The sequence below is a fragment of the Balaenoptera borealis genome (assembly GCF_965194805.1).
Source record: "Balaenoptera borealis genome assembly, chromosome: 20".
Lineage (NCBI taxonomy): Eukaryota > Metazoa > Chordata > Mammalia > Artiodactyla > Balaenopteridae > Balaenoptera > Balaenoptera borealis.
In genome coordinates this window covers 9652117-9669569 of record NC_138879.1, presented here as the reverse complement: position 1 = coordinate 9669569, position 17453 = coordinate 9652117, and the positions used below count along the sequence as shown (strand labels likewise).

At 55.1% G+C, this 17453-nt stretch overlaps 1 protein-coding gene across 15 annotated transcripts in view; it reads right to left on the bottom strand.

Moving 5' to 3' along the window:
* The window catches only part of PGS1 (phosphatidylglycerophosphate synthase 1), a 67578-nt gene that overhangs the window by 44356 nt on the left and 5769 nt on the right, over positions 1 to 17453 (bottom strand). For 14 of the 15 annotated variants that reach the window (XR_014238375.1, XR_014238376.1, XR_014238377.1 and 11 more), the window contains exons 2-7: positions 12773 to 12962; positions 9703 to 9780; positions 7490 to 7589; positions 6502 to 6691; positions 5326 to 5504; positions 2790 to 3311 (exon numbers count right to left, since the gene is read on the bottom strand). Coding sequence is in view for 8 of the 15 variants with exons in the window: in XM_082371720.1 (XP_082227846.1) it covers positions 2790 to 3311; positions 5326 to 5504; positions 6502 to 6691; positions 7490 to 7589; positions 9703 to 9780; positions 12773 to 12962 (1259 nt within the window). In the remaining 7 variants the exon portion in view is untranslated. The remainder of the gene's footprint in view (positions 1 to 2789; positions 3312 to 5325; positions 5505 to 6501; positions 6692 to 7489; positions 7590 to 9702; positions 9781 to 12772; positions 12963 to 17453) is intronic. The other variant, XM_082371726.1, reaches the window with a different exon arrangement.

Here is a 17453-nt window from a genome sequence, read left to right as displayed (position 1 = left end):
ACTCCCATCCTGGTAACCTCTCCACCACATCGTGCTTACCCACGGTCTCCTTGGCATATCACATACGCGCCCTTTGCAAAACTCCAAATAAAAACTAACTAACCAGACGGACCACATTGCCAAAGCGGTCGCTAGTACATGCCTTTAAAGACTGGAAGGTCCCTCTGGTTCTTTGAAGCAGCTCAACTTACTACAATGGGATATATATTCAAGTCTGCTAGGAAATCAACAGAGTAGCCGGTGAGGCGGCCTCCACTCAGGCTGCTGGGCAGAACCAGTGCTGCTCCAGCCGAGCACGCACCCCTGCTCCACGCTCCTGGCGACACTCGGTGAGCAGAAAACAACAGGGTACACCCCAGGCCTCGGGACCTCCCGTCACCAGACTGCACTGCTATCCACTAGCACCCGTGGACCGGCGTGGCCGCTGCCCACGAGAAGGCTGTTTCTCCCCACCTCGCCTGCCAGCGTCCACAGGCCTGGACCGAGCGGAGCTTTCCTGCATCGCCTTGCACGTGGCCACCAGCAAGTTCAACACACAGTCAGGGCCCAGAGCCTCGGGCTGCCTGACTCCCAGAGGCGTGCGGCGCTGACAGCGCTCTCGGACGGCAAGGATCTGGAAGCAGGAACACGGTATCCCCGTTCCCTCTCGTCACCCAAGGGCTTCTGGGAGCAGGAGGAGCCGAGATCAGCCCCGGCCTGCCCTGCAGGAGCCTGGGGAAGGGAACTGTAGTACAGGCTACTCAGCCGTGGGGAAGAACTTTCCGGGGCCCAAACGCAGACACACCGCTTGCACCCAGCATGGCCCCTGCACAGGGCAGGCAGTCGGTAGATGGTCCGCCACTCCACAGCCCAAACCCAGCGCCACCTGTGCTGCCTGCTCCTTGTCCTAGGTTGCTTTGGGGGAAGTGACCGTCAAAAGATGAGCCAGAAAGGGGGGCTGACTTAAGACCCCCCACTATCGAGCACAGCCACTAAGCAGAGAAGGGCCTGGCCTCTCATTTCAGCACTGAGTGACCTGACCTTTGGCTCCTGCCGTTAGGGTGAGGCGTCTCCTGCGCAGAAGCCCCTCTCCACGTGCCCCGTCGTGCTCTCCCCCTCCCCCTCTACTGCACACACCCTGGGATTCCTGGCCTTCCCCACTAAGCCCGCTGCCAGGTTGCAGGGCTCCACCCGCAGCAGGGCGGGCGTGCGGCAGGAGGGAGCGGCTGGAGCATGCCAGTCCGGGAAAAGGCGAGACACACTGGAAAAGCCGGTTGGGTGTTTCTGTTTCAACGGTAACTGGGGAGTCACCGCACGTTTATCAGCGCAGCTTCACGGAAATAACCCACAGCACACTCAGAACTGATGAGCCAGGCTGCACTGGGGGCCCCAAAGTGACAAGGGACCCCCCACACCGACCCAGCCACAGGGCAGACGAGGAGCCGGGCACACAGGTCCCCTCAGAGCTCAAAGCTCCTCCCACTACCCAGCTCTCTGTCTCCACTACCCCACCCCAGGCACTACTGTTATTCTCAGAAGTAACACAGCCAATCCTAAAATGCCTTCCACACCCCCGTGGGCTGGCCTGCCTGCCCGGAGACCCCTAACCACCGGCCGGGCTTAGCCCATGACACATCCAGGATCGGTACAATGGCAGAGCTCACTTCCCACACCAGGCAATGTCACCTGCCCGAGCAGGCACGCAGGCCTCACAGTCGCAAGTGGAAACCACCCAATCCCAGAGGGCTGGACCCACGAGGCCTAGGGTGGCCTGGGGGGATTTCCTAGCATACCCCCAGATGGAAACCAATGGTTTAAGGAAACAATAGTCCAACCTGAGGGTTCAAAGTGACCTCAAGTCTAAACAACATAGATGAGTGGCCGTGACAACACCATCCCCCTCCCACCTCGCTCAGGCTCTCCGGAAGCCCCCAGGACCAGCGCAGGAGCAAAATGTGTCTCTGAACCACCAGCAAGAAGTCAGGAAAGCCAGGCACTTCAGTCGGGGCTTGGGGTCCCCACGCTGTCTACTATTCCTTTAGACACAGGACTAACCGAGTTGGCCATGGGGTCTCCCGGAGCACAGAAAGGAGCGGTCACACCCGAGCGGCAGGTGCCCTCGGCATGGAGGAGCAGCCGGTGGTCCCACTGCTAAGCACAGGGTTCTAAACCCGTTTGTTCACATCGTGGTTATCCCCTGGGATTGTGCCACATGTGGGCTGCTCCACGGATGCACACAACTGTGCAAGAGAGACCATTACAATATGCAATTCACACTCTGACCGACCCTGGGGCAGTCCTGTACCTGTCAACATTCTAAGTAGATAGCCTCAGTTTTCTCAGCTATAAAAAAAAAAAAAACACGAAGGTTTGGCACATAGGGGAAAAAAACAGGACTGGTGAGGAAGGGACTGAAAAAGTGGGCTGTTTGATGCCGAACAAATGATCCCTAACGAATCCTCTCTGTCCCCAAGAAGGGCAGAGCCAATGCGGGAGAACTCGGATGATCACAGAAAGACTAAAGCACATGCCTCTTCATCTATTTGAGGGGAGAGGTTACGTGTACGTTTTTTAAAACAGCCCCCAAACGATCTGAGTTTGTAAGTTCTGGGAGAGACCTTGCATAACTGAAAGGCACATAAATGCGATGACTGTGATGCACCCGCAGGGTTGTCATGAAGACAGACGGGGGAGGGGCAGGGCTCTACCAGGCAGGCACCGGCACCACGGGCGCTAACAAGTGGGCCAGCTCGCCCACCCCCGGCTGTCCCGCATGGGGGCCGTCCTCTGGCCAGCCGGCTGCCACGTACCTTTGGCATGAAATGTCCAGCCCCTCCGCCAGTACTCCTGCAGCTGGACCCGCTCCTGCTGCCCCAGGCTGCACACCTCACTGTAGAACTGCCGCTCAATGTGCACGTAGGCGGCCGGGATGGCACCTGCCACCCCCTTGGCCCCGAAGAAGCCGTTCACCTCCGGCGAGGCCAGCAGGATTTGGTACTCGGCTCGCGTGCCCAAGACCAGGTCCATGTAGGCCTGGGTCAGGTTGAAGTAGCCGGTGGTGAGGTAGACCTTAGCGCCTCGCTCGGCCTCTGTCAGCAGGGTCTCCGTGACAATCTCATCGATCTGAATCTCAAAGGGCTTCATCTGGATCAATGGGTAAATCCAGGTGTCTGGGGCTGGTCTCCGGTCTCCAGCGGCTGCTGCATCTTCCTGGGTTAAGAGGGAGTTGCTGTGGAAGGTCTGGGCGTGCAGCATCTGCTGGCGGGTCCTGGCTGAGTTGATCACATCCATAACCCTCTTATTGGCTGCCTTGCAATACGCAGCCCGGTCACCTAGAGGGAGACATGGCAAAGGGGAGTCAGGAGCAGAGAATGGAGGCTCTGGACTCCCATTCAGCACGGAAGACACACCACATGGCACGTGACAGGCAAGCACAGATGCCACAACTGATCCTTCACCAAACACGTCTCGATTGAGCACAAGACACCGGGCCCATGGGAGGCTCCTCTGTGGACAGAAATGCCCGAAAAAGGGTCTTGCCACAAGAAGCCTGCACTCAGTGGGAAATGAAAAGGCCTCTACCAATCCACTTACAAAAAGTTCAGAAACAGACAAGACTAGTTGAGGGTGACGGTAGTCAGGACAGTGGGCACACTGGGGGGGTCATGCCCGGCTAGGGACCCGAGGGGGCTTCTGGGAGCCAACCCACTATGAACACGTACATAAGCTGCACACCCGTGACTGGTGTGCATGTTACACGTCAGAAAGAACATGTGTCCGACAGAGACACGTTTAAGTATGACCAGAGAGCAGGAGAGCGAGCCACAAAGGGTCAGAGGTGAACAGGCAGGCTCTGGGCCTTGTTTTCACACGGACACCAGTGACGAGTGGCTGCAGGGACACAATGAAGGGAAAAGAAGTGAGTCTAAATGCTATCACTAGATGATAAGAGAGTTAATGAGCTAAGCATCCAACTCAAGAAGTTAGGAGGAAACACAACAGGAAAAGCCAAAAACTACAGTACAAGGAAGGACATTATATAAAGCAGAAATTAACAGAATGAAAACAACAATATAAAATATAAAAATAGGGAACTTCAACATCATCAAAAGTTGATTCTCTGAAAAAACTGACAGAATAGCAAGCCTTGGGCAGGGCTGATCAACAAGAGAGAGATGGGCAGCACGACTGTCCTGGTCACCGCTCACGTGCTCTGGGCTGGGAACAGGCACACATGCCCGAGTGCCTTCCAGGGCCGGGCAGCAGCCCAGAGAAGGAATGTTGCTTGCGGGGACCCCCCCTTGCTGACGGCGGCCACCACGGGGGCCGCTCACTCACTGCTTCTCTTGAGCTGCCCTGGTCCCGAACACGGCTGTGCCCAGCCCCCCACGCCCTCTGAGCGTGCTGACTCTCAATTCTTCCCCGAATGGGGGCCCTTTTTTCTGCATATTCATGCCAGGCCTGTTAAGTTAGATCAGGGGTCAGCCAGTGTTTCCTGTACAGGCCAGACAGTAAATATTTCAGGCTTTGTGAGCCAGAGGGTAAAACTGAGAACACTACGTAGGTACTCATATAATGAAAGAGAAAACAGACTTCCATAAATTTTTATTGTTGAAATGTAAAACATAATAGTAATTATTATACTACTCTAGAGCACATAGGCGTAGTGGCAGCAGGCAGGGCAGGCACACAGATCGCAGCTGGCCCCACAGTGCGCGGATCCCCAGGCCCCTGGGACAGGGTTCCCACCAGACATCCCCACTCAGATGCTTCCTTTCTGGCTCTTCTCCTCACATGGGCTAGGTTTAACCCGTTCCCCACATTGCTGACACGGTCGCAAATTCAGCAGCAGGCCTCCTTAAAGGCCACCAGGAAGCCACGGCCACAAGAATCACAGGAATGCAAATAGCCCGGGAATGCCAGCTGCCAGGGTTTGCGTTTCCAGTGAGCAGGGCCGAGGACTCTCCCACTTCACGTTCCAGGCAGGAGGCCGCAGACCTCAATGGAGCCAGGAGCCACAGACCCTCTGTGCTCCAGAGTCACGGGAGGTGGCCCTGAGGGGGGTGGCCATTTAGCAGGCCGCTTCCTGTAAGTGCAGGGCAGGCTCCCGGCTCACTCCCGTGGGCACCCAGACCCGAAGCCCACAGTCCCACCTTCCCCGGCGGCTCCCTCACCCGCAGAGCATGACCGATAGCCAGTGAGTCACATCTGTCTGGCTCCAAAGACAAAAGCAGAACAAGGCTCTGCCACCCAAGTCTCCTAAACCCGTGGCAAGGCCACCAAAGGCTTGCCCTCCTCACCCTCACCACCCCCAGGCTCGGGAGGGCGAGGAGCCCGGGACCCTACCTTTGTAAGGATGCACCATCCCCTCCACCACCTGCACCGTGTCATCCCCCCGCAACTGCAGGGACACGTCCCCCACCGCGTCCACCAGCTCCGTGAAGAAGTCTGCAATCTCAGGACAGTCCTGCAAGAACACGTAGCGGTCCTGCCGGTTGGTGAAGTAGGAGTCACTCAGGTTTGCGCTACAGGGAGGAAAGCGGCAGGTGAGGACTCAGGCGATAGGGTGCGACAGCAAGTCCTGGGGACCCCGGTCTCAGGGTCACCAGCAGGAGCAGGGGAGCAACCAACTCGGATCAGGACGCACCAGCAGCAGCAGGCAATTAACAAACAGCTACTGAGGGGCTTCCCTGGTGGCGCAGTGGGTAAGAATCCGCCTGCCAATGCAGGGGACACGGATTCGAGCCCTGGCCCGGGAAGATCCCACATGCTGCGGAGCAACTAAGCCCGTGCGCCACAACTACTGAGCCCGCGTGCCTAGAGCCCGTGCTCCGCAATAAGAGAAACCACCGCAATGAAAAGCCAGCTCACAGCAAGGAAGAGTAGCCCCCGCTCACCGCAACTAGAGAAAGCCCACGTGCAGCAACAAAGGCCCAACGCAGCAAAAAATAAATAAATAAATAGATAAAATAAAATAAAACAAACAGCTACTGAGCCTGGCCGCTCACGAGAGGTGGGCGAGAGTGACACTAAGGTGACACAGAGGAGTGACCGCAAGGCCCTCCCCTCACCGAGCTGACCACCGAGAGGAGATGCGGACACTTACAGAGCCAAGGACCATTCGGGCTCGGCCCCAGTGTCCCCCAAAGGGCCTGGATTCCCACCCGGCCCTACCTGACAAAGTTATTTGTCCTCTCGGTTTTCTTGTGTACAAAGTGAGGGAAAGACCACGCGGGGTACAGTGCGCATTAGCTGAGACAGTACACGAGGGGCTCACCCAGGAGCAAGCACAGAGTAAGGGCTCAGTAAACCACGGCCAGCTTTCAGTCGCCCTTCGTGGCTTCCAGCTTCTGTGGCAGACAGGACACCGGGAAGACGCCGAGAGAGCTAGGCAACCAGACTAAACACGTACCAGCAGGTCCTCGAAGGCTCGAGTGGACGGACTCTGCCTTCTCCGCGTTCTGCTGGTTTCTGCCCTGGAGAATATTAAGGGAGCTCCCTGACAGAAGGCAGCCAACTCACCCGCTCAGGATGACGCTGTTGTCGAAGAGGTACACCTTGATGTGCTGGAGGCCGATGGTCTCGTTGAAGCGCTCGGGGATGAGGAGCCGGAGGAGCCCACGGAGGTTAGGCGTGTGGAAGAGCGAGACTCGGACCTGTTCTGGAAACCTCTGCAGGAGTGGGAGCAGCATCGTGCGAGAGTTTTTCCTTCCTGAAGACGCGGGCAAGCAGGAGGGAAAGGCGGCAGAGTCACACCAGGAAAAACACGCAGCCGCCAGCGCAGCACCACCCACCAAGGGCCTGCGCAGCTGTCCAAGTCAGACTGCCGGGAGCTGTTTTCAGCCAGAGGGGCTCCGGGAAGCTTCTACCTGGACACCCACCACATCTCGGGGCAGGACTGAGCGGCCCGTGTAGCGGACATCTGCTCTTCTAGCCCCACAGCACCCGTCTACCCACCTCCTGGTAACTGCGCCCAATCTCCTCCTGGGGGCGCCACCCAGCCCCGCCCTCCCATTTCTGCTCCGGGTGAAGATGACTCTGACCACCCTGGCTCTGGGAAGGCACGCAGGCCCAGGCTGGGCCGGTCAGCACACTCAGGAGCCCCGGCACAGAGCCCGAGGCAGGCCGCGCAGGAGCTCCAGGCTGACCATGAGGGAAGCAGATGCTCTTCCAATGGACAAGATGCGGCAAGATGGGCCTGGGACTGCCAGAGGCTGCCGCAAGGAGCCAGACAATGAAGCCAGCCCAAAGGTCCAAGCCCCAGATCACGACCCACCCGAACCAGGTCAGACGTGGAAGTCAAAACAATTCTCTTTTTCCCAAAGTCATTTTTACTTGGACTGTCGGTCACTTGCCACAGACAGAATCCTGACGGACAGGCCGTCCTGGGCCAGCCCAGACGGGCTTCAAACAGCCTTGCTGCTGGCTGAGGACAGGGCGGTGAGGGTGTAACGCCTCGTTCTTCCTGAATGAGGAAGAATCGGGGGGCCAGGGAGGGCGTCAGACCTACCTCTTGAGCCCCGCGTGAAGTCTAAGAGAATGGACACCCTGAGGTCGGAAGGAAACTTCGCCTGGAGTGACTTTTCTAGAGTGCTTTCCAGGCAATCCACCTGCCAAGAAAAGACCCCAAAAGAACAGAAATGAAAGACCTGAAAAGATGGTTATGTATTAAAGGAATGAACCAACCTGTCAGCTAATGCCCCCACGGTCCTCTTTGAAAACACACACATATACACAAGCATGTACACGCACACACCAGCCACGCTTGCCCAGAAGCCAACGCTGCAAAACCTCTTCACCTGAGGCCAGCGCAGGAACCATAATCAGAAGACACGGCGTCTGCGGCCCGGGCCTGGCAGGAAGAGGGCTCTGGGGGTCAGGGACGCGGTGCCCAAGGGTCTGGACCTCGCCGCTCTTGAAAACACTAAGACACAAGCTCCCACACACGTTCCAATGGATCATCCTTACAGGCACACAACGAACAGCGCCCCACACATGGAGAGCACTCGGTAAATACTCGCTGAACGAATAAATCCAAGACGCAACCTGCCCACTGCCACTCTCCACAGGCTGGACGTGGCATTCTTCTCCCAGGAGAACAAACACGCTTCCCAAGCTGGCAGCTAAGAGCACGTCCTGAAAGCGGGGCAGCCTTTCCTCAGACAGGAAGGGAAGGGGTGGGCTCCCTCCTGCCCCCCACCCTTCCCCCTCGCCCTCTACCACAGCCCCTGTTCTCTTCCAGCTCCGCCCTGGGGGTTTCTGAACAAGGCAAACCAAGAAACAACACTTGCTATGGGCAAGGGTCCATCTCACTCCCTCCAAGTAGAGAGCCATCCAGGGACTCCGACAACGCAACGACCTCACTCACACTCACTTCAGCTCAACCTACAGACTCTGCACTGGGCTCATCCTACAAGAAGCCCCCACTGCACAACGGGTGACGTCTGCTCCTTCCCAGCCCCGCGTGTCTCGTTGGAAGGGACAAGCACGGCATGACAGCAAGTCTAGGTGGAGCCAGGCTGGCCGCAGACCCGCACCCGACACCAGCCCTGGGCGAAAGCAACGGCCAGCTCGACCTGCAATGCTGGCTCCTCTGTCTAATACAGACTCAGAAAGCCTTCTCTATAAAGGACCAGAGAGTAAATATCTTGGGCTTTGCAGGTCAGATGGTCCCTGTCACAGTTACTCAGTTCAGCCACTGTAGCAAGAAAGCAGCCATAGACAAAACAAAAATTAATGAGAGTCACTATGTTCCAACAAAGCTTTATTTATGGACACAGAAATCTGAATTTCACATGCTTTTCATGTGACACAGTTACTACTCCTCTTTTCATTTTTTGCCAAACATTGAAAATGTAAAGCAGAGGACACGGGTTTGAGCCCTGGTCCAGGAAGATCCCACATGGGGGAAGATCTAGGTGCGCGAGCTTCAGTAGTCATGGCTCGCGGGCTCTAGAACGCAGGCTCAGTAGTTGTGGCGCACGGGCAGAGCAACTAAGCCCGTGCACCACAACTACTGAGCCTGCACTCTAGAGCCCGTGAGCCACGACTACTGAAGCCCGCGCACCTAGAGCCCGTGCTCCGCAACAAGAGAAGCCACCGCAATGAGAAGCCTGCGCGCCACAACGAAGAGTAGCCCTCGCTCGCCACAACTAGAGAAAGCCTGAGCGCAGCAACAAAGACCCAACGCAGCCAAAAATTAAATAAATAAATAAATAAATAAGTTTATTTAAAAAAAGAGAGAAGCCACCGCAATGAGAAGCCCGTGCACCGCAACGAAGAGTAGCCCCCGCTCGCCGCAACTAGAGAAAGCCTGCGAAGACCCAACGCAGCCAAAAATAAATAAATAAATAAATTTATTTTTAAAAAAGAAAATGTGAACACCATCCTTAGCCCATAGGCCACACATAAATAGGCAGTGGCCAGATTTGGCCTGCGGGTCACAATTCTCGGAGCCCCAGCTTGGCAGACAGATGGCCTATGGCCCACTGTGCAGGGTGAGGAGGACACGGGCCAGCGAGGTCAGAAGGCCCAGGATCACATCTCCCTGCACCCCTAGCTGATCCTCCTGACGTGCCCCAGAATCTGGGGCAACAAGCACAAAAGCTGGCCTGAGACGCAGGCCAAGGAGGGCGGCTCTACCCCAATTCCACGGCTCTGCACAGCCCGAGGTTTTAGGGTGACTCACTACTGCCAGTAGGACCACCCCTGCTTAAACCTTACCAGTTCCTGTTCCAAAGGACCTGTCCCCAGGTAGAGGGACGCCATCACGACCCGCCTCTTGGCTACTTTTATCTGCCCCTGAAGAGAAGAAACAATTCAAAATTCATAATCACCATTTTCATAGTTCACTGAGAAAGATACAGTCCTTTGATATTGGAGGCAAATAACACTCCAAGCTGAATTATCCTGTTTCTTCACCAATTAATATTTAAAGCAAGCCCCAAATGTGTGTGGTAACCTACCAGATAAGGACCCACAACCCTAATTTAAAATACTCAGCCTGAAAGTAAGGCATGATCTAGCCATGCTATAAGATACAGCACAGCCACGAAAAGAACGAAGATCTGTGCACACTGACCTGAGGGGATGTCCACAGCGCACTGCAGGGACAGAAGCAAATCACTGAACAGAACGTAAACCATGCTCCCCCGTCACCACCCCATGCACACCTGTACAGGTGTAGGGGTGTGTGTGTGTGTGTGTGTGTGTGTGTGTGTGTGTGTGTGTGTGTGTGTGTGTGTGTGTGTGTGTGTGTGTGTGTGTCCGTCCAAGGAGTAGAGCCAGACGAGGGAGTGCGGGGGCAAACTTGCACTCCAGCCCCGTCTGCACAGCTGGGGTTTTAAAATGAGCATGTAATTTTTCTTTAAATAAATTTATTTATGTTTATTTTTGGCTGCGTTGGGTCTTCATCACTGCACGCGGGCTTTCTCTAGTTGTGGTGAGCGGGGGCTACTCTTCATTGCGGTGCACGAGCTTCTCATTGCGGTGGCTTCTCTTGTTGCAGACCACGGGCTCTAGGCACGCGGGCTTCAGTAGTTGTGGCACGCGGGCTCAGTAGCTCTAGAGCACAGGCACAGTAGTTGTGGAGCACAGGCTTAGCTGCTCCGCGGCATGTGGGATCTTCCCGGACCAGGGCTCGAACCCGTGTCACCTGCATTGGCAGGCGGATTCTTAACCACTGCGCCACCAGGGAAGTCTCAAGTATGCAATAGTTTTGAGATGCAGACAGACAGGTACCTAGCTAGACACACAAACAGAACACACCAACATTCGAAGATGATGTGTCAGTCCGAAGATGATGTGTCAGTCCCAATAGCCAGCGTCCTCTCCCTAGACCTGCTCCAGCCATGGGAGGGCACCGGACCACTCACCAGCGCAGCCAGGCCCCAGAGGAGGTCAAGAGCAGGAAGAAGGGCAACACCACCCTCAGGGCAAGCTGGAGAGGGCACCGGGGAGGCAGGACACACGAACGTGCTGGCTTTCCCACGTGGCCCCCACAGCCTGCACCGTCGATGGAGGAAGAGGGGCATCTTGACTAGATAAACACACCAACACACCACTGGGAAAGGCTTATATGCAAGGAACAAACAAAAGAATCTCCTATGTTTGCTGTTTCCTTCGTTTTGTTATTTATTCAGATGGTTGCTTGTGGGGAAAGTGAGTATGAAGACAGGAAAGAGAGGAAAACAAGTAAGGTGTGAGGCAATCAAGTTCGGGCAGCAAAAGTCTACGCAGTTGTTTGCCATGGCGCCAGGTCCTCTGGTACAAGCTCAGCTGTCACGAAGGCGTGGGCCCAGGCAGAAACCACGCTGCACTCTCTTCTCAGGGAACACGGGCCACTCTGTCCCAGGAAGAAACACATCCCGCTCCACACAGAACGTGCCGGAGAACCCGCCCATGACTCAGTGCAGAAGGCAGGGAACGGTGGCCTCGGCTTCTTCCTGGCCTGCTGGGCTGAGCCCCTCACGTCCCTCCTGGCTGCCACAGCCCCACGCACCCCGAGCAGGTGCGCCGCGTGGCCTCACCTCCAGGCCAGGGGACCCCCATGTGGAGACTCAGTCCATCCTTCACCCGGAGTTGATTGGGACACTAAGAACCACCTCCTTTGAAAAACCTGTTTCTTCAAGCCAAGCAGAGAACCAAGTAGGAGCAAAGAGCAAACAGCCTCAGCATCAGTTCTACACAAACAAGGACACACAGGAGAGTCAAGCAGTGTAGGGAAGTGGGAGAGAGCATGCACGTATGTGCGCGCGCGCACACGCACACACACACACACACACACACACACACACACAGCATACTGGAACAAGCCAGCCGGAAATTAAGCTAAGAGTGGATCTACAGAACAACAGGGCAAAGGAGAGAAAATGTGCAAGCATTCAAATGAACTAGAGTTTGTTGTGCAGAAAAAGGAACATCTACATGTATTTCCTGTTATGTCCCAGCTCTCCTCCTGACCGCATCATACCTTAATTCTAACATCATTGAATTAATACAAACTCAGAATTCATGTAACTAAAAATTAATTAGCGTTTAATTACTTCATTCCGATTAGCAGTTTAACCACAGATAACTAGACGTGGCATGAACACCTGACTAATATATTGAAAGTTGAACCCCTCCCAAATGCAAAGTTTAGCATCTCTACCAAGAGAGAGAAGGTACAAACTTTAGACAGAATTACGGAAAAGAACCAGGATCACGAGAGCTAAAACCAGACATCCAGACTTTCCAGTTACCTGTAAATACTCTCCACTGAATTGAGAGGCTCCCGGCCACTTCCTACATATCAAATCCCATCCATAGGTCGTTATGTCTCCACTTGCTGTCGTCTACTTTATGGAGCTACTGTGTGTTGGAGACGGTGCCGGGGCAGGAGTCTGCCGTGCCCTAACCAGAATGAGGTTCGTTCCCTCCCAGACGTCCTCAGCAGGGACGTCCCTGCTGAGGTCTCCAAGCTCTCACTAACCTCCCGTCTAGCCTACATCTCCAACACGGAACGAAGGGAATCAATCTGTCCACAAGAACCAAAACCTAGGACCTGACCCTCAGTGCCCGCAAGCTCTGAGCTGCTCCACCTGAAACATCAGCCACCCAGGGGAGCTTCTGATCACAGCTCAACTCAGCCATCTGTGAAGCTGAAACCTAACAGGTGGAACCCACAGGAATGAGCTGAGCAGCCAGCAAAAGTTTCTAGAACAGAAGGTGCTTCAGCCCAGGACTCAGCCAACCTTATGCCCCCAAACCTCTAATTCCATGTTTGACCCTCTCTCTCTTAGACACAACTTACCTTCATGAGCTCAAAAAACTCTGCAGGTGAAGAAAGCACCCTGACGTGAGAGCTGGAGACTCCAAACTCTGGAACCAGGTTTCTGATCCACTGGAAGCGATGCACGCCCTCCGGACACAGGCAGCAAGGAGGCGAGGTGACATGGGGGACAGCTGGAGACAGCAAAGGAGCCAACAACAGCCATGGTGGCCTGGGGAAAGAGACATACAAAGGGTCACACTTCTCAGATACTTCCTCACAACTCTCTCTCAGCTCCTGTGGGCAAATAAGAAATTTTTTGGGGGGGAGGGGGGGCGGTGGGCGAACTTCAGATTTCCTAGACCATCTTAAGTGAGCCCCAGTCAAACTCTGCAAAAGAATTTTTCAGCCCCTACAAGTTGAGCAACTTAAGAAGTGCCAAAGCCTATGGATAAACCCCAAACTTTACGTTGATTCCAAACAACTCAAAATTTAGAGCAGCCACAAGTAAACTCAAAAAAGCCATCGCCTGGTTAATGCCCACAACGAACCCACCTGCAGAAAGCTGCCAAAGGCTGCCTGCAAGGGCAGGTCTGGTCTCAGTCTGGTGAGTACAACCCAGACCCCCGGTCGTCTGACTGATGAGATAAATGGGCTTTTATTCAAGGAAGGACCCAAAAAAAATTAAGTTTTCTCTTTAATACTAGGATACAGAGAGAAAAGCTGGCGCTGGAAGAGGTCATCTCAAGAGGGGCCAGCAGTGACAACAACTGCCCCTTCACCCCTGGACACATTCTCCTCAGAGGTCACGCCCCGTCTCTGGCTGGTTCCCATCCACTGAGGCCAAGACCGCAGTAAACGGTCCCCTGCCCGCTGAGCCTCATCTCTGTCCGGATGACAAGACACCTGCGGGGGCCGGGGGAGGGCAGCGCACACCCAGAGCCCCACACCGACCAGCCCCTCATCCGGCTTCCAGCAAAGAGCAGCAGGAAAATCCTTTTCAGCGTGTGACCTTCACCACGGCCTCAAGAGGGACTCTAGGGAAAGGACGCTTAAACACCCCAAGGCCTGAAGGGCCACAAATTCCAGGAAGATGATTTCATTCACTTGCCTCCTGATAAAACGCTGAATCTTCCCAGGGTTCCTGAATGTCCCTACACACACGCCAGATGGCCCGCAGCTGTGCTTCCCAGAAAGCCCACCGGGCTGTCACGGAGACTCACTGCCAAGAAAAGTTTAGTCAGCGGGTGGAAGACAGCGGGTCTGGACCCTGGGAAGCCAGGGTTCACCGTGGGCCTCCGAGCAGAGGTGGGGACCGCACTCCCGGGCATCAGCTTGCTACACTTCTCCTCTGGCTTCTGGGTAACAAGCAGCAAATTAAAGGCCCAGACGTGTAAACAAGAGACTGCGGCCTCGATTTCCCCAAAATGGAGGCCATGCTCCTGCTGTGCTCAAGGCTACCTTCCAGAGGGGAGAGGGAGCGCCTTCAGTCCAACGGAAAACCATGAGAACGGGAAAGGTGCACAACAATCTATCAACGTGAAGCCACAAAGGGGGCCTAAAGTCTAACGTTCATTAATTAAACATAGTCTGTCTGAGGAGGAAAACCCCACAGCACTGTAAGATCTACTGAACTCCCAATCTCACAGCACTTATCGCTCAGACCATATAAAAAATATCCAGGGCATCGCCTGCACCCCAGGCCACGCAGTCAGTCCCCACGCGTTCTTCAGGTGAGCCAACAGTCTCAGAGCCGCTCCCAAAAAGGAAGATGAGGAAACACCTCTTTGGCACACAGCAACCCAGAAGAGGGCAAGTGCCAACTTGGGCCTCAATCCAAGTTGGTGTACGGGGGAGGCACGGCCGGCCTGGGCACCACTGCCGGCAAACCTGGTGGCCTCACCAGCATACACACCTGAAATCATCTAAGAACACAAAAGAAAATGCTAAGGCTAACTAAGGAAAGGTCAAAATATACATCCAGTGCATGTACTTCAAGTGACCAAAAAGGGGAGCTGCTGATGCCTGAGCTGCTGGGGAGGCCTCACAAAACCCTCCCTCCCAATGGGCTTTGATTGCCCAGTGGGATTCAGACAGGAAGTGCGGGGGCTCCAGGCGAGGAGAGGTGCAAACAAAGGGAAGAGGCAGGAACTGCCAAAACCCACCAGCGCCAGAAAAACCCAGGAGGGGCTCAACAGGCAGTCCAGAGAAGACACACAGCGACTGTACGGGGCTCGGGCCCCCGCCACCCGGGAGAGGGGCTTGGCAGGACAGGCTTGGCCTTGGGCCACCGCAGGCAGGTTGCGGGCCTGTCGGGCAGCTCTCCTGGGAAGCTTTAGTCCAAGTCCAGATCCAGGGCCTCAGTCCAAGATCTGCTGAGGGCTTTTTTATGTTGCTTCCTGTTTAACCTGTGCACTGACAGGTTTATTTTTGTTAGAGAGGAGAAGAACTGAAAGCCAATTAGGTTTCAGGGATTCATCGTGGAGGAGACCCAACCCTCGAGTGGTTAACTTCACACTCCAAAGAGGAAGGTGCTTGGAAAAGGAGCACAGAGTTTTATAAAGGCCCCACAAGGTCGGCACAGGTGGGGAGACCACATCCAGACCCCAGACACTCAAAATCTAACTGCAGCACCTGGGCCGGAGCACAAGCAGCCAGCCCCCATGGGAGCCAGTGCAGGGGCCCACGTTCTCCGTGCATCTCAGCCAGATCCCCACGGGGGCGAGTTCCCGCTTTCCATGACGGACGCCTGGGAATCTTCTCAGAAAACACTTCTCCCCGTGCCAGCCACAGCCCCTGCTGCACGGTAATCCCAGCCTCCAGGGGCCGACCACCTGCAAAAGCAATTCCCCCCCTCCAGGCAGCTGTCCCAGGTCAAAACCCTAACCCCCAAGAGACAGGAGGAGGCAGGGAGCTGTGGTTACTCTACAAAAAAAGCAGGGCTGTCACACTCACCATTTAGAGAACTAAACAAACACATACACAATTTCCATATCTAGGCCTGCACTCCCCTGAATCATCTCTTTCTAGATACCATCTAGCTCCCATTTCTAGTTACAGGGAGGAGGAAGTGGCAGGGGCTGGGGGGCCAGATAATAAGGTTCTGCCGCCCTCTCACTCCTTTATTCCGGATTATCAAGGAAGTTTGGAGGACAGGGCTAGGGCCAGAGCAGGGGCGCGCCCTGGTACTCGAACTCAGGCAAGCCTAACTACTTTGCTACAGCCCTCAGCCGGTGGCAGAGGCGGCAACAACAGTGCAAAACAATCCTCAGCCCACAATTCTGAAGGTGAAACTGACAGCATCCTCTCCAAAGGGTGGGCTCCAGCCACCACCCACACAGACACCTGACTCTGGGGAAAGGTTCAGCCAGGTGATTTAGGGCTTCCTGTGAAATTTGCAGACAAATTCCCTGAGCTGGAGAGTGGGCTGGGCCTAAGTGCTGAGGACCGCTGACCTGGGGCCACTCCCTCCACCTGGAGAGGGGCCTGGGGGAATGGGGTGAGAGGATGGGGGGGGTGACTCTAGGAGGGCACAGTGAGTATGGAGGGGGAGGGCGGTGGGGAAGAGAGGGAAGTTTCTTCCCAGCATCTCTAAAAGGAATCCATGTCTGGACTGCCTTGACCAAGAACAGCATGCAGTAACACTCTTGTCCGTGGTCCAGGGGCCACCATTAAAGCAGGGACAGCAGAAGCCTGCCCTAGACAGGACGATGCACCCACCCGACTCATGAGAGGCACAGGACAGCAGCGGGACTTGAGTTCAGAGTAGCCAGCCAAACCGGAAGAGCGAGAGCAGAACGGCTGCTGAGAGGCCGCGAACACAGCTATGTGCAAGGGAAGCTTCAGGAGACGGGAGAAGGCATTTCTCCTTTGTGTGCGGAGACAGGAGTTTTCCATTCCACCGAACATTCTGAAGCTGCAAGTGCTCCATGGAAAAATACTGCCACACCTTGCATTCTCCGTTCGTCAGGATGCACAACAGTGCGCCTGGAGGTCCAACCGAGCTCTCACGGGGGCAGTGGAGGTGCTACTAAGGAAAGGCAACACCAGAGAATTCCACCTGGGTCTGCACTTCACCTCCACCAGGCCCCACACAGCTCTCACGGCTTCAGAGGACACAGGTGCTTCCCCCGGGGCCACAGTGGTGTCACCCACCCCATGGGACACGAGGAAGCAGGCCCACCTCCTAGCGTCTTTTCAAAACAGGGTCTGCAGGGCTTTGAAGGAAGAAAATGGTGATGCCGGAGGACTGTCTCCTACACTAACCACAAATCCACCGTGGACGGCACAAGAGTTCTGTCCCCTGTACCACACCAGGGCACTACTTAAGTGTCCTGCACTCAGGGTCATGGTCTAAAGGTCCACAAGCTCTCCGGGGACTATAAGATTCGTGGTACACACTCTGTGGTTTGTATCCCACCCAAATCTGTACAAAACGACGAAACAAGAAAGTTTTTAAAAGAAACTGAGCTCTCCGGATTGCCATATTTTCAGAAACTACTTTTTAAGAAAAACCCACCCTCCCCCCGTCACACACATTTAAACGTAAAGAGGTGAAGTGATGAGAAAAGACCAAGTCATAACACTTCCTGAAAAAGGCTCGAAAAACTACACGAAAGGACGAGACTTCCTGCAGCCAGCCCCAGCAGCAGGCAGCCCTTCCTGACTAACGCAAGACCTAAACCCAAGTAAGGGAAATGAGTGTGAATTCCCGTAGGTCACA